We start from the raw sequence: 19462 nt of genomic DNA, 5'->3' as shown, positions 1-19462 counted from the left end.
CACACTGTTTGGGTAAAATGCTTGGATGGATGTCAACCCCAATATATGTTCATGTCACATTTGCATTTTACATTTAGTCATTTAGCAGATGCTGTTATCCAGAGTGACTTACAGGAGCAATTAGGGTTAAGTGCCTTGGTAAAGGGCATATTGACAGGGATTCAAACCAGCAACCTTTTGGTTACTGGCCAAACGCTCTTAACCACTAGGTTGTCGCCTCCTACCACCCACGGTGCAATCGCCCATGGTCTGCATTCCATTGATCTCTTACCGTATGTATACAGTACAAGGTTTTAGCCCTACTCTAACACACCTGGTTCAGAAAATCTAACTCCAGATGATAAGTTAAATCAGGTGTGTTAGAGTAGGGCTGGAACAAAATTCTGCGCACATAGTAGTGCTCACAGAGGAGGTTTGGCCACACCAGTGGCAAGTGCTGGACAGGTGGTTAATAATGTTTATGGGGTTGAGTCAATAGCTGCTCTTGTCTGTCCAGACCCAGGATGTGACAAGACCAAACACGGGGTGACGTTACAGGAGTGGTACGATCCCCTCGACCCGGATCTGGAATCCCAACTCATCTATCGGCACCTTATTGGAGTCCGACAAGCTATGAGGTACACTTCACAACATATTGGAGAAACCTATATCCCCCTTGTTTGTTCACAGACAGAACTGACTTCAAATTGTATTTGTTTTCTTCCAAATACTTAGCTGCGCTCGATCAAGCTTGTCTGGCGCAATGGATCCAATGGAATTGTCCCAAAAGTGCAAGCCCCCCCCATCTGGCACTCCTCTGGCTCAATCAATTGCTCAAAGTATTTGAAAGAAAGCAAATACTATTTGAACCCAAGTCTGTTCACAGATGCATTGCAGGTTCCTGTGTTTTGGTACTGTAGGCTGATGCACATTTTACGTTTGATTGTTTGTTTTCTTTCAGGAAAAAATACCAAGAGATGATCAAGCCAGAAGAAGAGGATGACAGGGAGACTTTGGAAGGTAGGGTTCTTGAAGCTTTTTTCTTTTCATAAAGATACTGTAACAATATACAATACATAATCAAGATAATGGTTATTATTCTGAATGCATATCATAAAAAAAAAATGATTGTAAAGAAAGACACAAGCCTCTTCTATGGCTCGTCTTTACAATCAAACATTTTTTATGATATGGCCTTCTATACCCTTGTATGCCTTAAAGAAGAGGGCATGCGATTGTCATGGTTAACTAGAATGTTTTATATACTGTACTGTTTTAACTTAGTAAAAGAAATTGCCAGATTTATAACCTACTCACCGTGGGTATTTGAGCCAGCGACCGTTACTGGCTCAACACTAACTGCTAGGCTACCTACCACCCTATAGTTTAAAGGTAGAGTCAGCAATTGACAAGTGAACAGCAATATCGGGTTGATTTCTGCAACAACTAAGAGCATTGAAGTGCGAGGCTAAACTTCTCTGTTGTTTCCGGTCCTGCAGATTTCAGGTAATAGCTTTTGAAGCTTACCCGTGCACATGTGTTTATACGAGTGCATCGTGTTCATCTGCGGTGAAGCTCGTGCAACGTCATATCGCTGAGTCTAAAGTGTGTTAGAAAGATGTGTGTCTGTATTTCTGTGCTGGTTGGTCCCATTCTGTTATCTGACCTCTCATGTCCCAGGTGAGAAGAAGCTGGACGGGGTCACAAGGTTGTTCAGTGTCCTACAGGACCTGCAGAACTCCCACACTGCAGTGGAGGAGGAGGAGAGGTTAAAGAATAGAAACTTTCTCCTGGAGCTGCAAACATAACAGAATGTCAATGCAACAGGCAGTTCTCAGGCCTAGAGTGTCCCAAATGGCACCCTAATCCCCTCTATAGTGCACTACTTGTGACAAGGGCACATAGGGTAATTGCGCTATAAAGGGACAAAGCCCTAGTCTCAATGTTACTCCTTTTACTCAGCTCTTGACATTAATTAATTTTGACTTCTCCTTGTCAAGAGAACCTGTATGGAACATCAGTGAAGACATTTTGGTCATTACACCATGTTCATCATAAACTTCTTCATGGAGAGGAGTTGTGTTGGGCGATGTTCTGCTTTTCATATTAACTTCACAGGTCTACCAGCAACATCCCTTTAAGAAGCACTGATGGGGACTGGATTTTATGTGTTTGACATTGGGTTTGAGGTTCAACCCCCCCCCCCCACCCCCGCCCCCCATAGTGCAGATGTAAAGATTATGAATGTATGGTAAATATTACCCTTGGAAATTTTAACATGATATGTTAACAAGGGGTTTATACTGTACATGCATAATGCAGCGTTAGTGAAGAGTAGATTGAGACCAAGAGCAGTATCGCTAAAGTATTTGTAAAAGGATCAGCCTATTGAAAGCATATCAACTGATGACAACACTGACATTCAGAATATCAAGAGAGTAGCTCTCTCTCCATGAGGGTGCATCTTCTTTTTCTGTGGTTGTTTATTAATTTCTTTGTTAAGCGTGATTGAATTGATAATACAACATTGTCACAGGAGTTTAATTTATTGTCAGAAAATTGAAAGTTTTTTTTGTCTTAGTTGTGAATCTGTAATGTTCCCAAATCTTTCATACAGGCTTTTAATGCCATGGGCTACATCTGTGTTTTGTTGTTGTGTGTTCTATGTGCCATTTCAAAGTGACTATGTGCTTGAAATACTGTAAAGAACCAGCTGGCGCAGCAGTGTTAACGTTGTCAAGATCTAATGTAAACAGACTTTTGACATGCACAAAGAATTTACAGACGAGGAGAAAAATGCATACCAAAATACATTGTTTATGTATAAAATATAATAATGCATGTGTTAACTGAGAATGAATGGACAGACCCCTGAAAGATTAGTCTCATACGTTCTCAGAAATGTGTTGTGGAATATATTGTAAATCCTTTGTTGCCAGTCAGTGTAAATTCTAACCTTTTTATGTGTTAGGTTTTTATTGTATGTCAATGTGTGTGTATGTTATTTTAAATATTGTACATTTTTATATATTGAGCATTTGAGTTAGCATTTTCTATCTGTTTTGCCATGTGAATGTAAAATGTTCAACCATTAAAATAGTTTATTGTTATTAACCACTAGGTGGCTCAGTTTCATTTGTTTACTTGTGAAGTGCTATACAGCCATGTTAAACTGTAGGGTGAAGTTGCCCCTAGACACTGATCTTGGGTCAGCTTAGCATTTTAACCAATAATGGTTCATGTTATGATTGGGGGAAGGAAAGCTGATCCTTTGTGAAATTTTAACCTGGAGCTGGACGGTACAGGGTACTTAATAATATATGCCATTTAGCAGACACGTGATCCAAAGCAGCTTATTTATGAGTGCATACATCTTTTACGTATGGGTGGTCCAGGGAATCAAACCCACTATCCTCGTGTTGCAAGCGCCATGCTCTACCAACTGCGCTACAGAGGACCGGAGGACTTTCTGCAGTATCTACCTCCATGTGGCATATGAGTACATTTTTTTTCATATAGCACCTGCAAGTACAGTTTGAAATTCCTTTTTTTCCCTAATCATTTGAAAATTATAAATGTAATTCAAACCAGCTAGAAAAATAGCCCTAAACATTGAACACCAATATGGTGCTGGTTTGAATAGGGACTGTGTGGATATACTGTAGATAACCATATAGAATATTGTCTATTTACAAACCAATGCATTAATTTAAGATTTAATCAAGTGCCATGTATATTAGATTCTAACAATTTTAAATGTTTTGCATGTGACCAGAGCACATGCTTAATTGTATTATTAACAGCAAGTGTATTATTTTTGGCCTTACTGCTATTTGCACATACAAATGCATAGAATCACTTATTCACTATGGAACTACAGATAGTTTCCCCCCCCAACCCCCCCCCCCTTCAGTTTGTTCTGAAGTGTCTGTTCTATATATTATTTTTGTACATCATTTAACCCCTTATTTTTGGCACTAAACAGTCTAAACACTGTCAGTGTAGTATGTATGTGTGTGTGAGAAGTCCAGTGAGTGTGCATAGAGTCAGTGCAACAAAACAAAAACAGGAGTCGATGCAAATAGTTTGGGTAGCCTTGATTAGCTGTTCAGCAGTCTTATGGCTTGGGGATAGAAGCTGTTCAGGGTATTTGTGGTTACAGACTTGGTGCTCTGGTAACACTTGCCGTGCTGTAGCACAGTCTGAAATTTTTTAGGGCCTTCCTCTGACACAGCCTGATATAAAGGTTCTGGATGGCAGGGAGTTCTTGAAGCTCTCGACCCACTCCACTACAGCCCCGTTGATGTGAATGGGGGCGTGCCCGGCCACTCCTTTACCTGAACTCCATGATCAGATCCTTTGTCTTGGAGAGGTTTGTTGTCCTGGCACCACACTACCATGTCTCTGACGACCTCCCTATAAGCTGTTTCATCGTCGTCAGTGATCAGGCCTGTGTCATCGGAAAACAAAACGATGGTGTTGGAGAGGCGTGCGTGGCCAAGCAGTCAAGGGAGTACAGGAGGGGACTAATTATTCACCCCTCCAGGATCTGGTTGCAGAGGGAGGTGTGCAATCGCAGGGTCCTTGGCTTAGTGATGAGCTTGGAGGGCACTATGGTGTTGAATGCTGAGCTATAGTCAATGAACAGTATTCTCATGTAGGTGTTCCTTTTGTCCAGGTGGGAAATTGCAATGTGGAGATCGCGTCATATGTGGATCTGTTGGGGCGGTATGCGAATTGGAGCGGGTCCAGGGTGTCTGGGATAATGGTGTTGATGTGAGCCATGACCAGCCTTACAAAGGATTTCATTGCTAAAGATGTGTGTGCTATGGGGCGATAGTCATTTAGACAGCTTACTTTGGCATTCTTGGGCACAGGGACTATGGTGGTCTGCTTGAAACATGTAGGTATTTAAAGACTGTTTCAGGGAGAGGTTGAAAATGTCAGTGAAGACACTTGCCTGTTGGTCAGTGCATGCTCTGAGTACACGTCTTGGTAATCCGTCTGGCCCTGCGGCCTTGTGAATGTTAACCTGTTTAAAGGTTTTACTCATATTGGCTATGGAGAGCATGATCACACAGTCATCAGTAACAGCTGATTCTTTCATGCATGGTTCAGAGTTGCTTGCCTCGTAGTGAGCATAGAAAGCATTTAGATCCTCTGGTAGGCTCACGTCACTAGGCAGCTCGCGGCTGGGTTTCCCTTTATAATCCATGATAGTTTGCAAGCCCTGCCACATCCAATGAGTGTCAGAGCCGGCGCAGTAGGACACAATCTTAGTCCTGTTTCGACGCTTTGCCTGTTTGTTGGCTCATCGGTGGGCGTAGGAAATTTCTTATAAGAGTCCAGATTTGTGTCCTGCTCCTTGAAAGCAGCAGCTCTAGCCTTTAGGTCAGTGTGGATGTTGCATGTATGCCATGGCTTCTGGTTGGGAAATAAGTACGGTCACTGTAGGGACGACATCGTCAATGCACAGTAGTCAACGGCTTAATGAAGCCGTTGACTATTGTGGTAAAGTCCTCAATGCCAACGGATGAATCCCGGGAACATATTCTAGTCTCTGCTAGCGAAACAGTCCTGTAGCTTAGCATCCACTTCATCAGACCACTTCCCTATTGAGCGCATCACTGGTACATCCTGTTTGAGTTTTTGCTTGTAAGCAGGAATCAGGAGGATAGAGTTATGGTCAGATTTGCCAAATGAAGGGCAAGGGTGAGCTTTGTGTGAGTCACTGTGTGTTGTAAAGGTGATGTAGAATTTTTTTGCATCTAGTTGCACAGGTGACATTCTGGTAGAGGATTTCAGTTTTCCTGCATTAAAATCACTGGACATGTCACGTCCTGGCCAGTATAAGGGTTAATTAGTATTGTAGTTTGGTCAGGACGTGGCAGAGGGTATTCGTTTTATGTGGTTCGGGGTGGTGTGTTTGTTAAAAGGGTGTTTGATTTAGTATTTCCGGGTTTTGGTTTATGTTTAGGTATTTCTATGTTTAGTCTAGTGTGTCTGGTTCTATGTTGAGTTAATTGGGGTTGGACTTCCAAATGAAGGCAGCTGTTTGGTGTTGCCTTTGATTGGAAGTCCTATATTAGTTGGGTGTGTTTGTCTTGTATTTTGTGGGTGATTGTTCTGTGTTAGCCTTGTGCCTTGCAGACTGTCAGTGAATCGTTCGTTTTCTTGTTTGTTGTTTTGTATTCATTTTGAAGTGAATAAATGTTCAAAAATGAACAATCATATACCTGCTGCGTATTGGTCTACCTTTTCCGACGATGATTTCGTTATATCGTCAGAAGACGAAGAAATCCCTGACAGGACACCAGAAAAGCCACCTCTGCGTGAGCTTTTTCTTGTTTGTTTATGGCCCTATACAGCTCGTTGAGTGCGGTCTTAGTGCCAGCATTGGTTTGTCATGGTAAATAGACAGCTACGAAAAATATAGATAAACTCTTGGTAAATAGTATGTTCTACAGCTTATCATGAGGTATTTTAACTCAGGTGAGCAGAACCTTGAGACTTTCTTAATATTAGAGATTGCGCACAAGCTGTTAACAAAATGACACACCACCCCTTGAGTTTACTCAACGCTGTCGTTCTGTCCTGCGGATGTATAGAAAATTCAGCTAGATATATATTTTCCATGTCCTTGTTCAGCCACAACTTGGAGAAACAGAATATTCCAGTTCTTCAGATCACGTTGATGGGATAGTCTTGAACGGAGCTTGTCAAGTTTATTCTCCAGTGATTGCACTTTAGCCAATAGAACGGAGGACAGAGGTGGTCTATCCACTCGCCAACGTTGTCTCGTCAGATATCCCGCACACCGGCCTATATAAAGCTGCCTCTTCCTTTTTTGAGTTCCGGGGATTTGGGCCTGGTCCGGGATGAACAGTATGTCCTTCGCCACCGACTCATTGAATTAGAAATCCTTATCCAAATTGAGGTTAGTGATCGGCGTTCTGATGTCTAGAAGCGATTTTCAGTCATAGGAAACGATGGCGGAAACATTACGTACAAAAAAAAAGTTAATATTCGCGAAAATAAATAAATAATAGCACAATTGGTCAGGAGACCGTAAAACAGCTGCCATTCCCTCCAGTGCTATTCTCATGATATGCAATGTGTAAACACAGTACCTAGCAGCCAACCTGCTTGCGCCAACTCCATGTAATTACAGTAAAATACTGTGAAATACAAACACCATCTCCCCTCAATGAATTTCATTCATCAATTCATTACAATTACAGTAGCAATACAATACAGTCAATTAAGGTATTTTACTAAATGTTATTTTACTGTGTCATTACACAGTACTTGTTTTTATACTGTATTTATATTACAGTATGTGTACTGCAATATGAAATACAGTAACTTACCACTAGCTGCCTGTAAATTACTGTCAAATTCACAGAAACCCCTTTATATTGGAAGTCTTCAGCTCATACAGAAAGAATTCACTTCCTGTTGTGACCTCAAGCCTCTCAAGCAGAGGGAGGGACTTGCCGGTGCTGACGCACCCTCAAGAATAGACCTAGCACACCCATGAAAGAATGTATAAGTACATTCATGTGTACACCATAGATGGCAAGCACCCCTACGCAACTACCAAGCAAAACAATTCCTGGTGCCGCCACTGATTTTACGAAATATTACATAATCGTTTATGCCACAACCAAACTTTGGATAGGTTATCCACTTTCTACTTTTGTGAATTTGTAATGTGGATGTTCTATTCATTTTTTATATATTTTCTATCAATAATGTAGCTTAATCAATGGGAAAATGTCATTGGATCTTTTTATCCATAAGCTTTATTCATGATTCTGGTTATCAGCTATAAGTCAATTTGTTTTCACTTAGAACAGGGTTTAAGTTAGTCAGACATTTTCATATGCAATAGTAATCTAGTGTGCAATTATTTCAATGTTTCCCAATTCTCATTCATTTGGAATTGAGACCTTTAGATTTTTCCACACACATGTATAGGGGGGTCTACACAATCAATGGTATGGATTGGAATATGGATTTAGCTCAATTTACATCTGATAAACTTTGATTTTGAGGAGAACTACCCGTTTGACCTGCTACGTTCATCATTCACACCACTAAGCCAAGGTCATTTGTAGACCAAACATTACTAACCATGAGGCATCACTTCAACAAGATCTTTGGCCTACAACTGCACTACCAGCTTGTAAATTGCATTTTCTATAAGCATGCAATAGGGCTAACCTCATCCTTGACACTCAGGTCCACAATGAAGATTAGACACTGACAAATTGCCTCAGTCTATCAAAGTTGTGCCACAGGCAGCCATTGAGATGACTGAGGGAATGATTGTTGAGTGCTTTAAGGGGTATTGTTGAATATTGATGGACCAGTGTACATGTAATTTATGACACAAAATCACATTACATTAGTAACTTATTGAGAGTTGTTGAAATGTCTCTGAATACATTTTTTTTTTCTTTTTCCATGAATATGACAAAATATAGGCAAGGGCAAGGTTTTACTAACACAAGTATGTGTATATACAGTCATTGGGTTTTAGCCTGCATGGTAGTATACCATTAGTCAGTGTTATTACAATGTAATAGTCAGTTTATTATCTCTATGTTTATTTGAAAGTCCTTTAAAGTGTGCATTGCAAAAAAGTGAGAACTGTATGTAAGTCGTATTAGGGGCACTAGGCTATTGCAAAATGGGAACTAATTTATGATGTGAGGGCATTCCATGGATTTCCAGGAAGGATAACTCATTCGCAGTGATTCAGCACCGGATGCACATTAATTCCTGTGAGCAAATTGAACAGCTGGACCAGTGAATAATCTGGATAGATTCCTATAGTATACTTCTTTCTCTTGCATCTTACATTTTTATACAAAATATTTAACTATTTATGAATGCCTTTCAAACCAGAGAACACAATTGTATCTTTATAGCTTGGTTGGGTTAAATGTTGGCATTGTAGCCTTCTTTCTATTCACAATTCTCACAGCAATACCGTCCACTTCCTAAACTCTTTGTTTGGCTGAGCCAGCGAAGGGGGAGGATCCTCTACAGAGGCGAAAAAAGAGACCGAACATCCATTGCGCCCCAAGCGAAACATTGAAAACCTCATCCCTGTGTGTTCAATACGCCACATGTGTGAACTGGTTAACGTTTTTAAGCGTCCTGAACGGCGGATTGAAGCTGGTTGAAATTGCTGCTTTGCACCCCAAAACCGCTAACAAAAAGGGAGACCGAGGAATTTGCATATAGTTACATTGAATCTTCACAGCAAACTGAAGCAAAATAAACCGGCATCTTCGCCTGATTTAGCCTACTGCAGCTCGCATCCTGCCACACTCTTCCTTCCAGCTCCATCTAAGCATCCATATTTTTTGTTCATCCCTGTGTGGGGGTATAGGGAGTGGCAACCTGATAAATCAACCGATCCGCGGACCCCTCTCCTCTAGGAAAAAAAATAAGTTCGCCGCTTTTTGGACACGTTTATGCTAAATTGGACATAAAAAGGTAAGCGTTTCGTTCTTGCATCTTTATCGTTTAAGGGATTTGTTGAGCTGAAGTAGAAATACACACCGCGCTGCAGTGGGTATAACAATAGATCAACATTTGCGGTGTATGTGCTCGGATGCACCCTATGTTTCCCTGTCACGGAAATATATACATTCGCAATATAATTGTGTAAACAGTAACAATGTATTCAACAAGCTTAGCAGACAACAATGTGTAACTGAATAGCCCAATGGTCCTATGTTTAGAGCATCAAATTGTAACATTGTAGCCTAGCTCTACTGCACTGTCATATAGCAGGCTACGTGTAGCAACTTCGCATTGCCAAGAATATAGCCCCCCTCGCAGAGCTGTCATAAAAACTGCCCTGAGAAAATATTCTAAAAGGATTTAGGCCTTGGCCTATTGCGTAAAACAACATACAAATTGATGTCGATACATGAGTCAACTGAATGGTGCTGATACTGTGAAAGCACTATTGCATTCTTCAGACATCTCATCTCGATAACCAGCATAAATGCGAGATGTGGTGCTAGAATAGTGATGTAACGTTGTCATGAATTATATATTATAGTTGGAGATATGTAAAATATTTGTCTTGAAGGCCATGCATGCAACTGGGAATACAGCTGATCAGGTCTCAGTGTTTCGGGCAAGCAGCCTGGCCTCAACGACTAGACGTAACATAGTAAATGTAAATCAGTGACACTCAAATTAGTATCATTTGTTATGTTTGGTATGGTTACATAAAACAGAAGGTTACTTAAAAGGATGCTTTAGGATTTTGGCGACGAGGCCTTTCCCCAGAGTCAGATTAACTCGTGGATACCATTTTTATGTCTCTGTGTCCAGTATGAAGGAAGTTAGTAGTTTCTTGAGCCAATGTTAACTACTGTTAGCGCAGATACCTGTAGACTTCCAGTCATTGTGCTAACTGTGGTTAGCAATTGTGCTTGCACTTGTTAGGAACTTCCTTTAAACTGCACGCAGAGACATAAAAATGGTATCCACACGTTCATCTGACTCTGGGGAAGTAGGTAAAGGGCCTCATCGCCAAAATCTTGAAGTATCCCTTTAAGCCTGTATGAGAAGATGGATGGGCGTATATAGTGAACGTCTAGCAACCCAAAGGTTTTTATTTTTTATTAATAACTTTTACTTATTCAGGGTAGCCCAAGTGAGACCAATGGTGCCCTGAATACCAAATTGTTCACACAAACAGGAAAATAAATTAAGTTTCAAATAAAACAAGAAGAATGAAAATAACCACAAGGCACAACCTCAACACCACATTTTCAACAAATAAACCACTACAATCAATCAAAACAGCTGCAATGCATAATGAACTCATTCAATATCATAGTCCTAAACTGCCCTAGCGGTACCAGAGAATCGAAATGCAAGGAATTTTGTAGGTTACTCCAACAATGGGGGCATTAAAACTAAAGGAGTATTTACCTAAATTGGTCAAGACCAGAGGGACCTCGAGTTAATCAATCCTGCGAGCCAGTTTGGTAGCTCATTCTTTTATATATTGTCAACGAAGTTTGGTAAATTAGAAGCTTACGTAGTAGAGCTTTGTAAACAAAAAGGGAATAATGAAGTGATCTACAGGACTTTAATGAGGACAGCCAACCTTTTGATACAGGATTCAGTATTGAGTGTTAAAACTGTCATCTTTGATAAAGTGAAAGGCGTTATAGTAGACGGCATCGTTAAGAGTAGTGGCTGCTGCAATCTGGTAAATGGTGTCATCATAATCAATAACTGTCAGGAAAGTTGACAATCTGCTTCCTGTACAATCTGCTTCCTGCTATTTAGAAAGAGGCAAGATCTATTTGTAAAAAAGAAGCCCACTCTAAATCATAGCTTTTTAACTAGCTCATCCATCCTTTTTTTTTTTAAACATGAAGTCTTTGTCAACCTAAATGCCCAGATATTTATAGGCGGGTGTAAGGAGTGAGTACTGGTGGCAGAGAAGTCAGACGCAGGAGAACAAAAACTGTGTTTCCAAACGCCGCAGTTTAACCTCTATGGGCTAGTCCCACCTACTCAACAGCCAGTGTAATCCCGTGGCGCGATATTCAAATACCTCAAAAATGCAAAAACTTCAATTTTTCAAACACCATTTTAAAGACAAGACTCGTTAATCTAACCACACTGTCCGATTTCAAAAAGGCTTTACAACGAAAACAAAACATTAGATTATGTCAGCAGAGTACCCAGCCAGAAATAATCAGACACCCATTTTTCAAGCTAGCATATAATGTCACATAAACCCAAACCACAGCTAAATGTAGCACTAACCTCTGATGATCTTCATCAGATGACAACCCTAGGACATTATGTTATACAATACATGCATGTTTTGTTCAATCAAGTTCATATTTATATCAAAAACCAGCTTTTTACATTAGCATGTGACTAGCATGTGACTAGCATTCCGACCGAACACTGCCGGTGAATTTACTAAATTACTCACGATAAACGTTAACAAAAAACATAACAATTATTTTAAGAATTATAGATACAGAACTCCTCTATGCACTCGATATGTCCGATTTTAAAATAGCTTTTCGGTGAAAGCACATTTTGCAATATTCTAAGTAGATAGCCCGGCATCACAGGGCTAGCTATTTAGACACCCAGCAAGTTTAGCACTCACCAAAGTCAGATTTACTATAAGAAAAATGTTATTACCTTTGGTGTTCTTCGTCAGAATGCACTCCCAGGACTTCTACTTCAATAACAAATGTTGGTTTGGTCCCAAATAATCCATAGTTATATCCAAATAGCGGCGTTTTGTTCGTGTGTTCAAGACACTATCCGAAAGGGTAAATAAGGGTTATGCGCACGACGCATTTCGTGACAAAAAAATTCTAAATATTCCATTACCGTACTTTGAAGCATGTCAACCGCTGTTTAAAATCAATTTTTATGCAATTTTTCTCGTAAAAAAGCGATAATATTCCGACCGGGAATCTGTGTTTAGGTTCAAAGACGATAGAAAATAAAAACATGGGGTCGACTCATGCACGCGCCTCAGCCCATTGTCCTCTGATAGAGCACTTGCCAAAAGCGCTAATGTGTTTCAGCCTGGGGCTGGAATTACATCATTCAGCTTTTTCCCGCCTTCTGAGAGCCTATGGGAGCCGTAGGAAGTGTCACGTTACAGCAAAGATCCTCAGTCTTCAATAAACAGAGTCAAGAAGCTCAAGGAATGGTCAGACAGGCCACTTCCTGTAAGGAATCTTCTCAGGTTTTTGCCTGCCATATGAGTTCTGTTATACTCACAGACACCATTCAAACAGTTTTAGAAACTTTAGGGTGTTTTCTATCCAAAGCCAATAATTATATGCATATTCTAGTTACTGGGCAGGAGTAGTAACCAGATTAAATCGGGTACGTTTTTTATCCGGCCGTGCAAATACTGCCCCCTATCCCCAACAGGTTAATTGCTAAATTGTAATTATTTCGCGACTATGGCCTATTTATTGCCTTACCTCCCTTATCCTCTCTGGGCTAGGCGGGACGAATTCGTCCCACCTACGTAACAGCCACTGGCAGCCTGTGGCGCGATTTTCAAAACGTTAAAAATCCTATTACTTCAATTTCTCAAACATATGACTATTTTACAGCTATTTAAAGACAAGACTCTCGTTAATCTAACCACACTGTCCGATTTCAAAAAGGCTTTACAACGAAAGCAAAACATTAGATTATGTCAGCAGAGTACCAAGCAAGAAATAATCAGACACCCATTTTTCAAGCCAGCATATAATGTCACCAAAACCCAGAAGACAGCTAAATGCAGCACTCACCTTTGATGATCTTCATCAGATGACAACCCTAGGACATTATGTTATACAATACATGCATGTTTTGTTCAATCAAGTTCATATTTATATCAAAAAACAGCTTTTTACATTAGCATGTGACGTTCAGAACTAGCATACCCCCCGCAAACTTCCGGGGAATTCGCTAACATTTTACTAAATTACTCACGATAAACGTTCACAAAAAGCATAACAATTATTTTAAGAATTCTAGATACAGACCTCCTCTATGCACTCGATATGTCCGATTTTAAAATCGCTTTTTGGTGAAAGCACATTTTGCAATATTCTAAGTACATAGCCCAGGCATCACGGGCTCGCTTATTTAGACACCCGGCAAGTTTAGCACTCACCATAATCATATTTACTATTATAAAAGTTTGATTACCTTTTGTTGTCTTCGTCAGAATGCACACCCAGGACTGCTACTTCAATAACAAATGTTGGTTTGGTCCAAAATAATCCATCGTTATATCCGAATAGCGGCGTTTTGTTCGTTGCGTTCCAGACACTATCCGAAATAGTAAAGAAGTGTCGCGCGCATGGCGCAATTCGTGACAATAAAATTCTAAATATTCCATTACCGTACTTCGAAGCATGTCAACCGCTGTTTAAAATCAATTTTTACGACATTTTTCTCGTAGAAAAGCGATAATATTCCGACAGGGAATCTCCTTTTCGGCAAACAGAGGAAAAAAATCCCAAAGGCGGGGCGGTCGGGGTCACGCGCCTAAGCCCAGTGTCCCTTGATCGGCCACTTGAGAAAGGCGATAATGTGTTTCAGCCTGGGGCTGGAATGACGACATTCTGTTTTTTCCCGGGCTCTGAGCGCCTATGGACGACGTGGGAAGTGTCACGTTAGAGCAGAGATCCTTAGTAAATGATAGAGATGGAAAAGAAGTTCAAGAAATGGTCAGACAGGCCACTTCCTGTAAAGGAATCTCTCAGGTTTTGACCTGCCATTTGAGTTCTGTTATACTCACAGACACCATTCAAACAGTTTTAGAAAATTTAGGGTGTTTTCTATCCATATGTAATAAGTATATGCATATTCTAGTTACTGGGTAGGAGTGGTAACCAGATTAAATCGGGTATGTTTTTTATCCAGCCGTGTCAATACTGCCCCCTAGCCCTAACAGGTTATCTTACCTCATTTGCACACACTGTATATATACTTTTTTTCTCTATTGTGTTATTGACTGTATGTTTGTTTATTCCATGTGTAACTCTGTTGTTGTTGTTTGTGTCGCACTGCTTTGCTTTATCTTGGCCAGGTCGCAGTTGTAAATGAGAACTTGTTCTCAACTAGCCTACCTGGTTAAATAAAGGTGAAAAAAGCAACCTCCTATATACAGACAGATGAAGCTATCATCATCACTAAGTCATTTTGATGCCTCCACTCATCTCCACAGCTAAAATGGAGAGGTATTGCCACCATTCCGACTTCTAGTGCCTCAAACCGAAAGCCTTAATCCCCGCACTTCTCCCTGTACATGATGAACATGCTGAAGTCCAGTGGACTGAAGATCCCTGGCAGGGGCCCAAAGCACTCCCCTGGCCCTGTGGGACGAACCTCTGCTGGGGGGTCCGCTTCCGGCACTGTGAGCCAGAAAGACAGTAAGTCACTTCTTCATTCCTCAAGACTTCCTCTAGACTCTCAGGAAGAGATCTGATTTCCTATCACTTAGCCTATCAATCTTGGTGGCATTTCATCATTGGAAATGACCAGAAATTCCTTGATTCTTGTAATTGATTGTTTGTTAGTTGTCAGGGCCCTGAGTTGTTACTGGTCAGCTCATGTGGTCAGTAAACACTCAGGGCCCTAGGTACATTATTATGCTTTAGGTCAATGGTTTCAAACTTCTTTAGTTAATGTAGCCCCAATCACATTTTGCTCTGCCTGAAGTACCCCCTAATGTGCAATTGATTATTAGGCCTATATTCTTATGAGTCTTTCCAAGAACCCCTTGTGGATAGGCCCGGTACCAGTCAGAGTTTAAAAAATATATTTATTTTATCTTTATTTTAGCAGGGAGTCAGCATTGAGACCAGTGTTTATTTTTCAAGGGAGCCCTGCATATACAATTTCATAGAAGTAAAACAATCTAAAACAAGTAAAATATAGCACGACACAAATTGCACAGACAAACATAAATGTACACAAAATACACAAAACACTATCACCTAAATCAAACAAATTCTTCATAATAAAATTCCTCTGTCCACTCTCTAAACTGCCACAGGGACACTAAGGCATCTATCTAAACTGCCACAGGGACACTAAGGCCTCTATGTGTACTGTTTTTTGGTGATTATTCCAAACATACGGAGCATAAAAACTAAAGGCCGATTTAGCTAACTTTAAAGACACCAAAGGAGTCTCCAGAGTTAACCAACCATTGTGAACAGGTTTGATAACTTGTAATTTTAAATCTTAATAGAGAAGTTAAGTCAGAAGCTTGTGGAGTAGGGCTTTGTAAAAAAAGAAGAAGAGTGTAATGATGTGACTTCAAAGAGGTCCAGCCAACCTTTTGGTAAAGAATATAGTGATGAGTAATACAACTCCTGTGATAAAACGAAAAGCACTATTAAAAAAACGGGATCCAGCAGTTTAAGAGTAGAGGCAGTTGCACTTTGATAAATAGTATCACCATAATCAAGAACAGGTAGAAAGATTTACTGCACAATCTGCTTCCTGCTGACTAGAGAGAGACAAGATCTATTTCTGTAAAAAAATCCCACTTTAAATCTTAGTTTCTTAACAAGCTCTGTTAGAGCCGATTCGGACATATTTGTATAAAAGACTGAACATACCGAGCTCCATGTATATTTGTGTAAATATATTAAATATGAATGTATATGATGAAATATTAGGTACCTTTATGATTTATATTTACCTGATTGAGATATATTCATTTGTTGTTAGTGTAACTTAGTTTTTGCCCCCCCCCTCTTGCCCATTCATTGTACTGTGGTAAGTGTGTTAGGATAAAGGCAGGAAGTTGGGCCTTCGGGGGGGACTCCTTGCTTGACGCGGGAGCGGTATAGTTTTTTGACCATACAGACATACATGTCATATTATGTATTTTCCATATCAAGTAATCTGTTTTAAGTTGATTGGAAAATCATTTTCCTGTTAGATATAAGAAGCATAAACATTTTTGTTGCACCATATCCCTGGATCACATTGAATGTTTGGCTGTTTGGAAACCTTGAGTGTGGACTGTATGCGTACCAAACAACCCCGCTTCAGGCTTGGGCAGTGGCTATGGTAAAGAGGAAAGGAAGCCACTACATTCAAGTCAAAAAACTCTGTGAAGGATTGCTATCGGAAGGAAATCTCCAGTTCGGACACATGCTGGATATTGTTCTATTTGTAATTGCATTCGAACCATAAGGACAGCTCGCTTGGAAGGACTTGAACTCCTAGAATTTGCCAGCCGTGAGTAACCACTGCGAATGAATGAGCTGCCCTGTTCAATGTGATCGTTGATCATGCATATTATGGAAGCGCAAATGTGCTTATAATTGGAATGTTTGATAAACTTGGGAATGGAATTCAAAACACAGCGCTGTGAAAACAATTAAGAAGTTTAAGTTTGGGAAACACAGATTCTATGCACAATGTAGCATAATCATATGTCTAATATTTGGCCTCACGTGGAAATGCAATGCATCCACGCAACGAATGCAACTTAAGGATCTAAAGATACTGCGTGTTTAAACTTCATTAAAGTGACAACTTATAATGGGATGAAATGTTTAAAACGCATCTAAAATGCCGAACTTGCACATGTTCAATTCAAAATGGTTCAATTTGTTGAAATGGATGACTGTGTTTTTAAAGCATTAAAGGAGGTCTGAAGGGGCATTACGTTTAACAATCAAACCAACAACTGTGTCGTTGTAAATTGAGTGAACTAAAAGTGAATGATGGAGGATGAAATCCCAAATAAGACTCCACTGGAGAGGGCAGAGGAGCATCTAAATTCACTCTATGCAGCCCGGAGAGGCAAACTTGGAGTGTGTACACGCAAAATGAATGAAATAAAAGTCCTTCTTGTTGATGGAGGAAACATTGAAACTGTGAATGAGAGTCTTGAAGCATTTGATGCTGTTCTCAATGACTTTCAGAATGCTCATGAATCTGTGCTAGAGCTGGTCACAGAGGAGGAACAGGAACAGGAGAGCATTAACTATTATCAACCAAGAATGAGAACTTATGAACATTTCCTGAAAGAGGTGGAAATATGGAAAAAAGCTGAAGTTGAGCCACAAACGCTCATTGAACCACACGACAGCATTTCCAATGTGTCAAAAACATCAAGTAAAACAAAGTATTCTAAGACTGCTTCCTCAGTGTCCTCTGCACACCTAAAAGCTCAGGCAGAACGAGCAGCTCTACTAGCACACCAAGCATCATTACAGGACAAGCATGCATTAGAACTGGAAAAAGCTCAACTGGAACAACAGAAAGCTCAACTGAATGTTAGGATGGAGAAAATGGCACTGGAAACGGACACAGCAGCATATAATGCCAAACTGAAGGTCCTGGAGAGTGTTGAGTCAACTTCTCAATCCCATGCTGTGGCAGCCCATTTACTAAGCCAAGAAGATGGAATGAACTCTTATTTTGAGAACCAGGAACCTGAGGTCTATGTGGAACCTGAACCATCACCTGTTGAGTTTGCTGCATTAGGAGCAGTTCCAAAGACCCCACTACAAAGAGTTTTACAACAACTGATCACAAAGCCATCAAAACCTATTCAGAAAACAGCCATAAAGCACACCCTTCAGCAGCCAACAGCATCAACACTGCGGGTATCAGCGATAATACCAGCCATGATAACCTCTCTACTGTCATGCAAAGGCAGAATGAAATTGCTGACCTTCTTGTACTACAGTACAAACAGGCCACACTCCCTGTTAAGGAGATACCTATGTTTGACGGTGATCCTCTAAACTTTAGGCCATTCATGCGTGCATTTGAACATGGTATAGAAGATAAGACAAGCAGTCACCAGGATAGGCTCTATTACCTGGAACAGTACACCACTGGTCAGCCCAAGGATCTGGTACGTAGTTGTCTGCATATGGAAGCCAGAAGAGGCTATAACCTCTTGGGGCTAGGGGGCAGTATTTTCACGGCCGGATGAAAAACATACCCAATTTAAACAGGTTACTACTCTGGCCCAGAAAATGGAATATGCATATTATTAGTAGATTTGGATAGAAAACACTCTGATGATTCTAAAACTGTTTGAATGGTGTCTGTGAGTATAACAGAACTCATATGGCAGGCAAAAACCTGAGAGAAATTGAATCAGAAAGTGGAAGAAATGAGAAATGTAGTTCTTCTTTTGAATCCCTTGAGAAACTACAGTGACATAGGGTTTACGTTGCACCTCCTATTGGCTGTCAACAATCTTTAGAAAGTGGTTTCATCCGTCACCTGTTACCGGGCAGAAAATTGTGGCCCACTCAATCAGTGGCCAGTCTGAGGACAGGTGTCTCGTGACGCGTGTGCATGCGAGTTCGCTGTTCGTTATTTTTCTTCTGGAATTAATACCTATTGTCCGGTTGGAAAATTATCGCAATTTTACATTAAAAAATACCCTAAAGGATTGATTGTAAACATCGTTTAACATGTTTCTACAAACGGTAATGGAACTTTTGAACTTTTCATCTATGGATTTGCGTCCACGCCTCATGGCATTGTAAAGTGTTCTGGATGGGTCAACAAAACGGAGGTATTTGGACATAAATGATGGACTTTGCAGAACAAATGAAAATTTCTTGTGGAAGTGAGAAATGTAGAGCCCTTCCGAGTGCATTCCGCCGAAGATCAGCAAAGGTAAGAAAATATTTCGTACATATTTTAGAGATTTGTCGACGCCGTGGTTGTAGGCTAACTGTATAGCTTAGCATTGAAGGCTAAGTTCTGTACTTAGAATATTGAACAATGTGCTTTCGCCGTAAAGTTATTTTGAAATCTGACAAAGCGGTTGCATAAAGGAGTAGATTATTTCTAATTCTTTAAATAATTGTTATAAATTTTGTCAACGTTTATGAGTACTTCTGTAAATTGATGTGGACATTCACCAGGAGTTATGGGGAGAAAACATTTTCTGAATGTC

At 40.3% G+C, this 19462-nt stretch overlaps 2 protein-coding genes across 11 annotated transcripts in view; both read left to right on the top strand.

Moving 5' to 3' along the window:
• Positions 1-3097, top strand: part of rasa4 (RAS p21 protein activator 4) — a 76434-nt gene extending 73337 nt beyond the window's left edge. For 4 of the 5 annotated variants that reach the window (XM_014197853.2, XM_014197850.2, XM_014197851.2 and 1 more), the window contains 3 exons: positions 497-617; positions 941-999; positions 1660-3097. In XM_014197853.2, the coding sequence (XP_014053328.1) occupies positions 497-617; positions 941-999; positions 1660-1787 (308 nt within the window). In that variant the 3' untranslated portion in view covers positions 1788-3097. Of the gene's footprint in view, positions 1-496; positions 619-940; positions 1000-1659 lie in introns of those variants that run through there. The other variant, XR_006769667.1, reaches the window with a different exon arrangement.
• A 5892-nt stretch (positions 3098-8989) lies between these two features.
• The window catches only part of clip2 (CAP-GLY domain containing linker protein 2), an 84375-nt gene continuing 73902 nt past the window's right edge, over positions 8990-19462 (top strand). For 2 of the 6 annotated variants that reach the window (XM_014197855.2, XM_014197854.2), the window contains exons 1-2: positions 8990-9489; positions 14738-14942. In XM_014197855.2, the coding sequence (XP_014053330.2) occupies positions 14819-14942 (124 nt within the window). In that variant the 5' untranslated portion in view covers positions 8990-9489; positions 14738-14818. The remainder of the gene's footprint in view (positions 9490-14737; positions 14943-19462) is intronic. The other 4 variants (XM_014197857.2, XM_014197856.2, XM_014197858.2 and 1 more) reach the window with 3 other exon arrangements.

The sequence above is a fragment of the Salmo salar genome, chromosome ssa04 (assembly GCF_905237065.1).
Source record: "Salmo salar chromosome ssa04, Ssal_v3.1, whole genome shotgun sequence".
NCBI classification, from domain to species: domain Eukaryota; kingdom Metazoa; phylum Chordata; class Actinopteri; order Salmoniformes; family Salmonidae; genus Salmo; species Salmo salar.
Note: the sequence above shows the minus strand (reverse complement) of the source record. Positions and strands in the feature narration are given on the sequence as shown.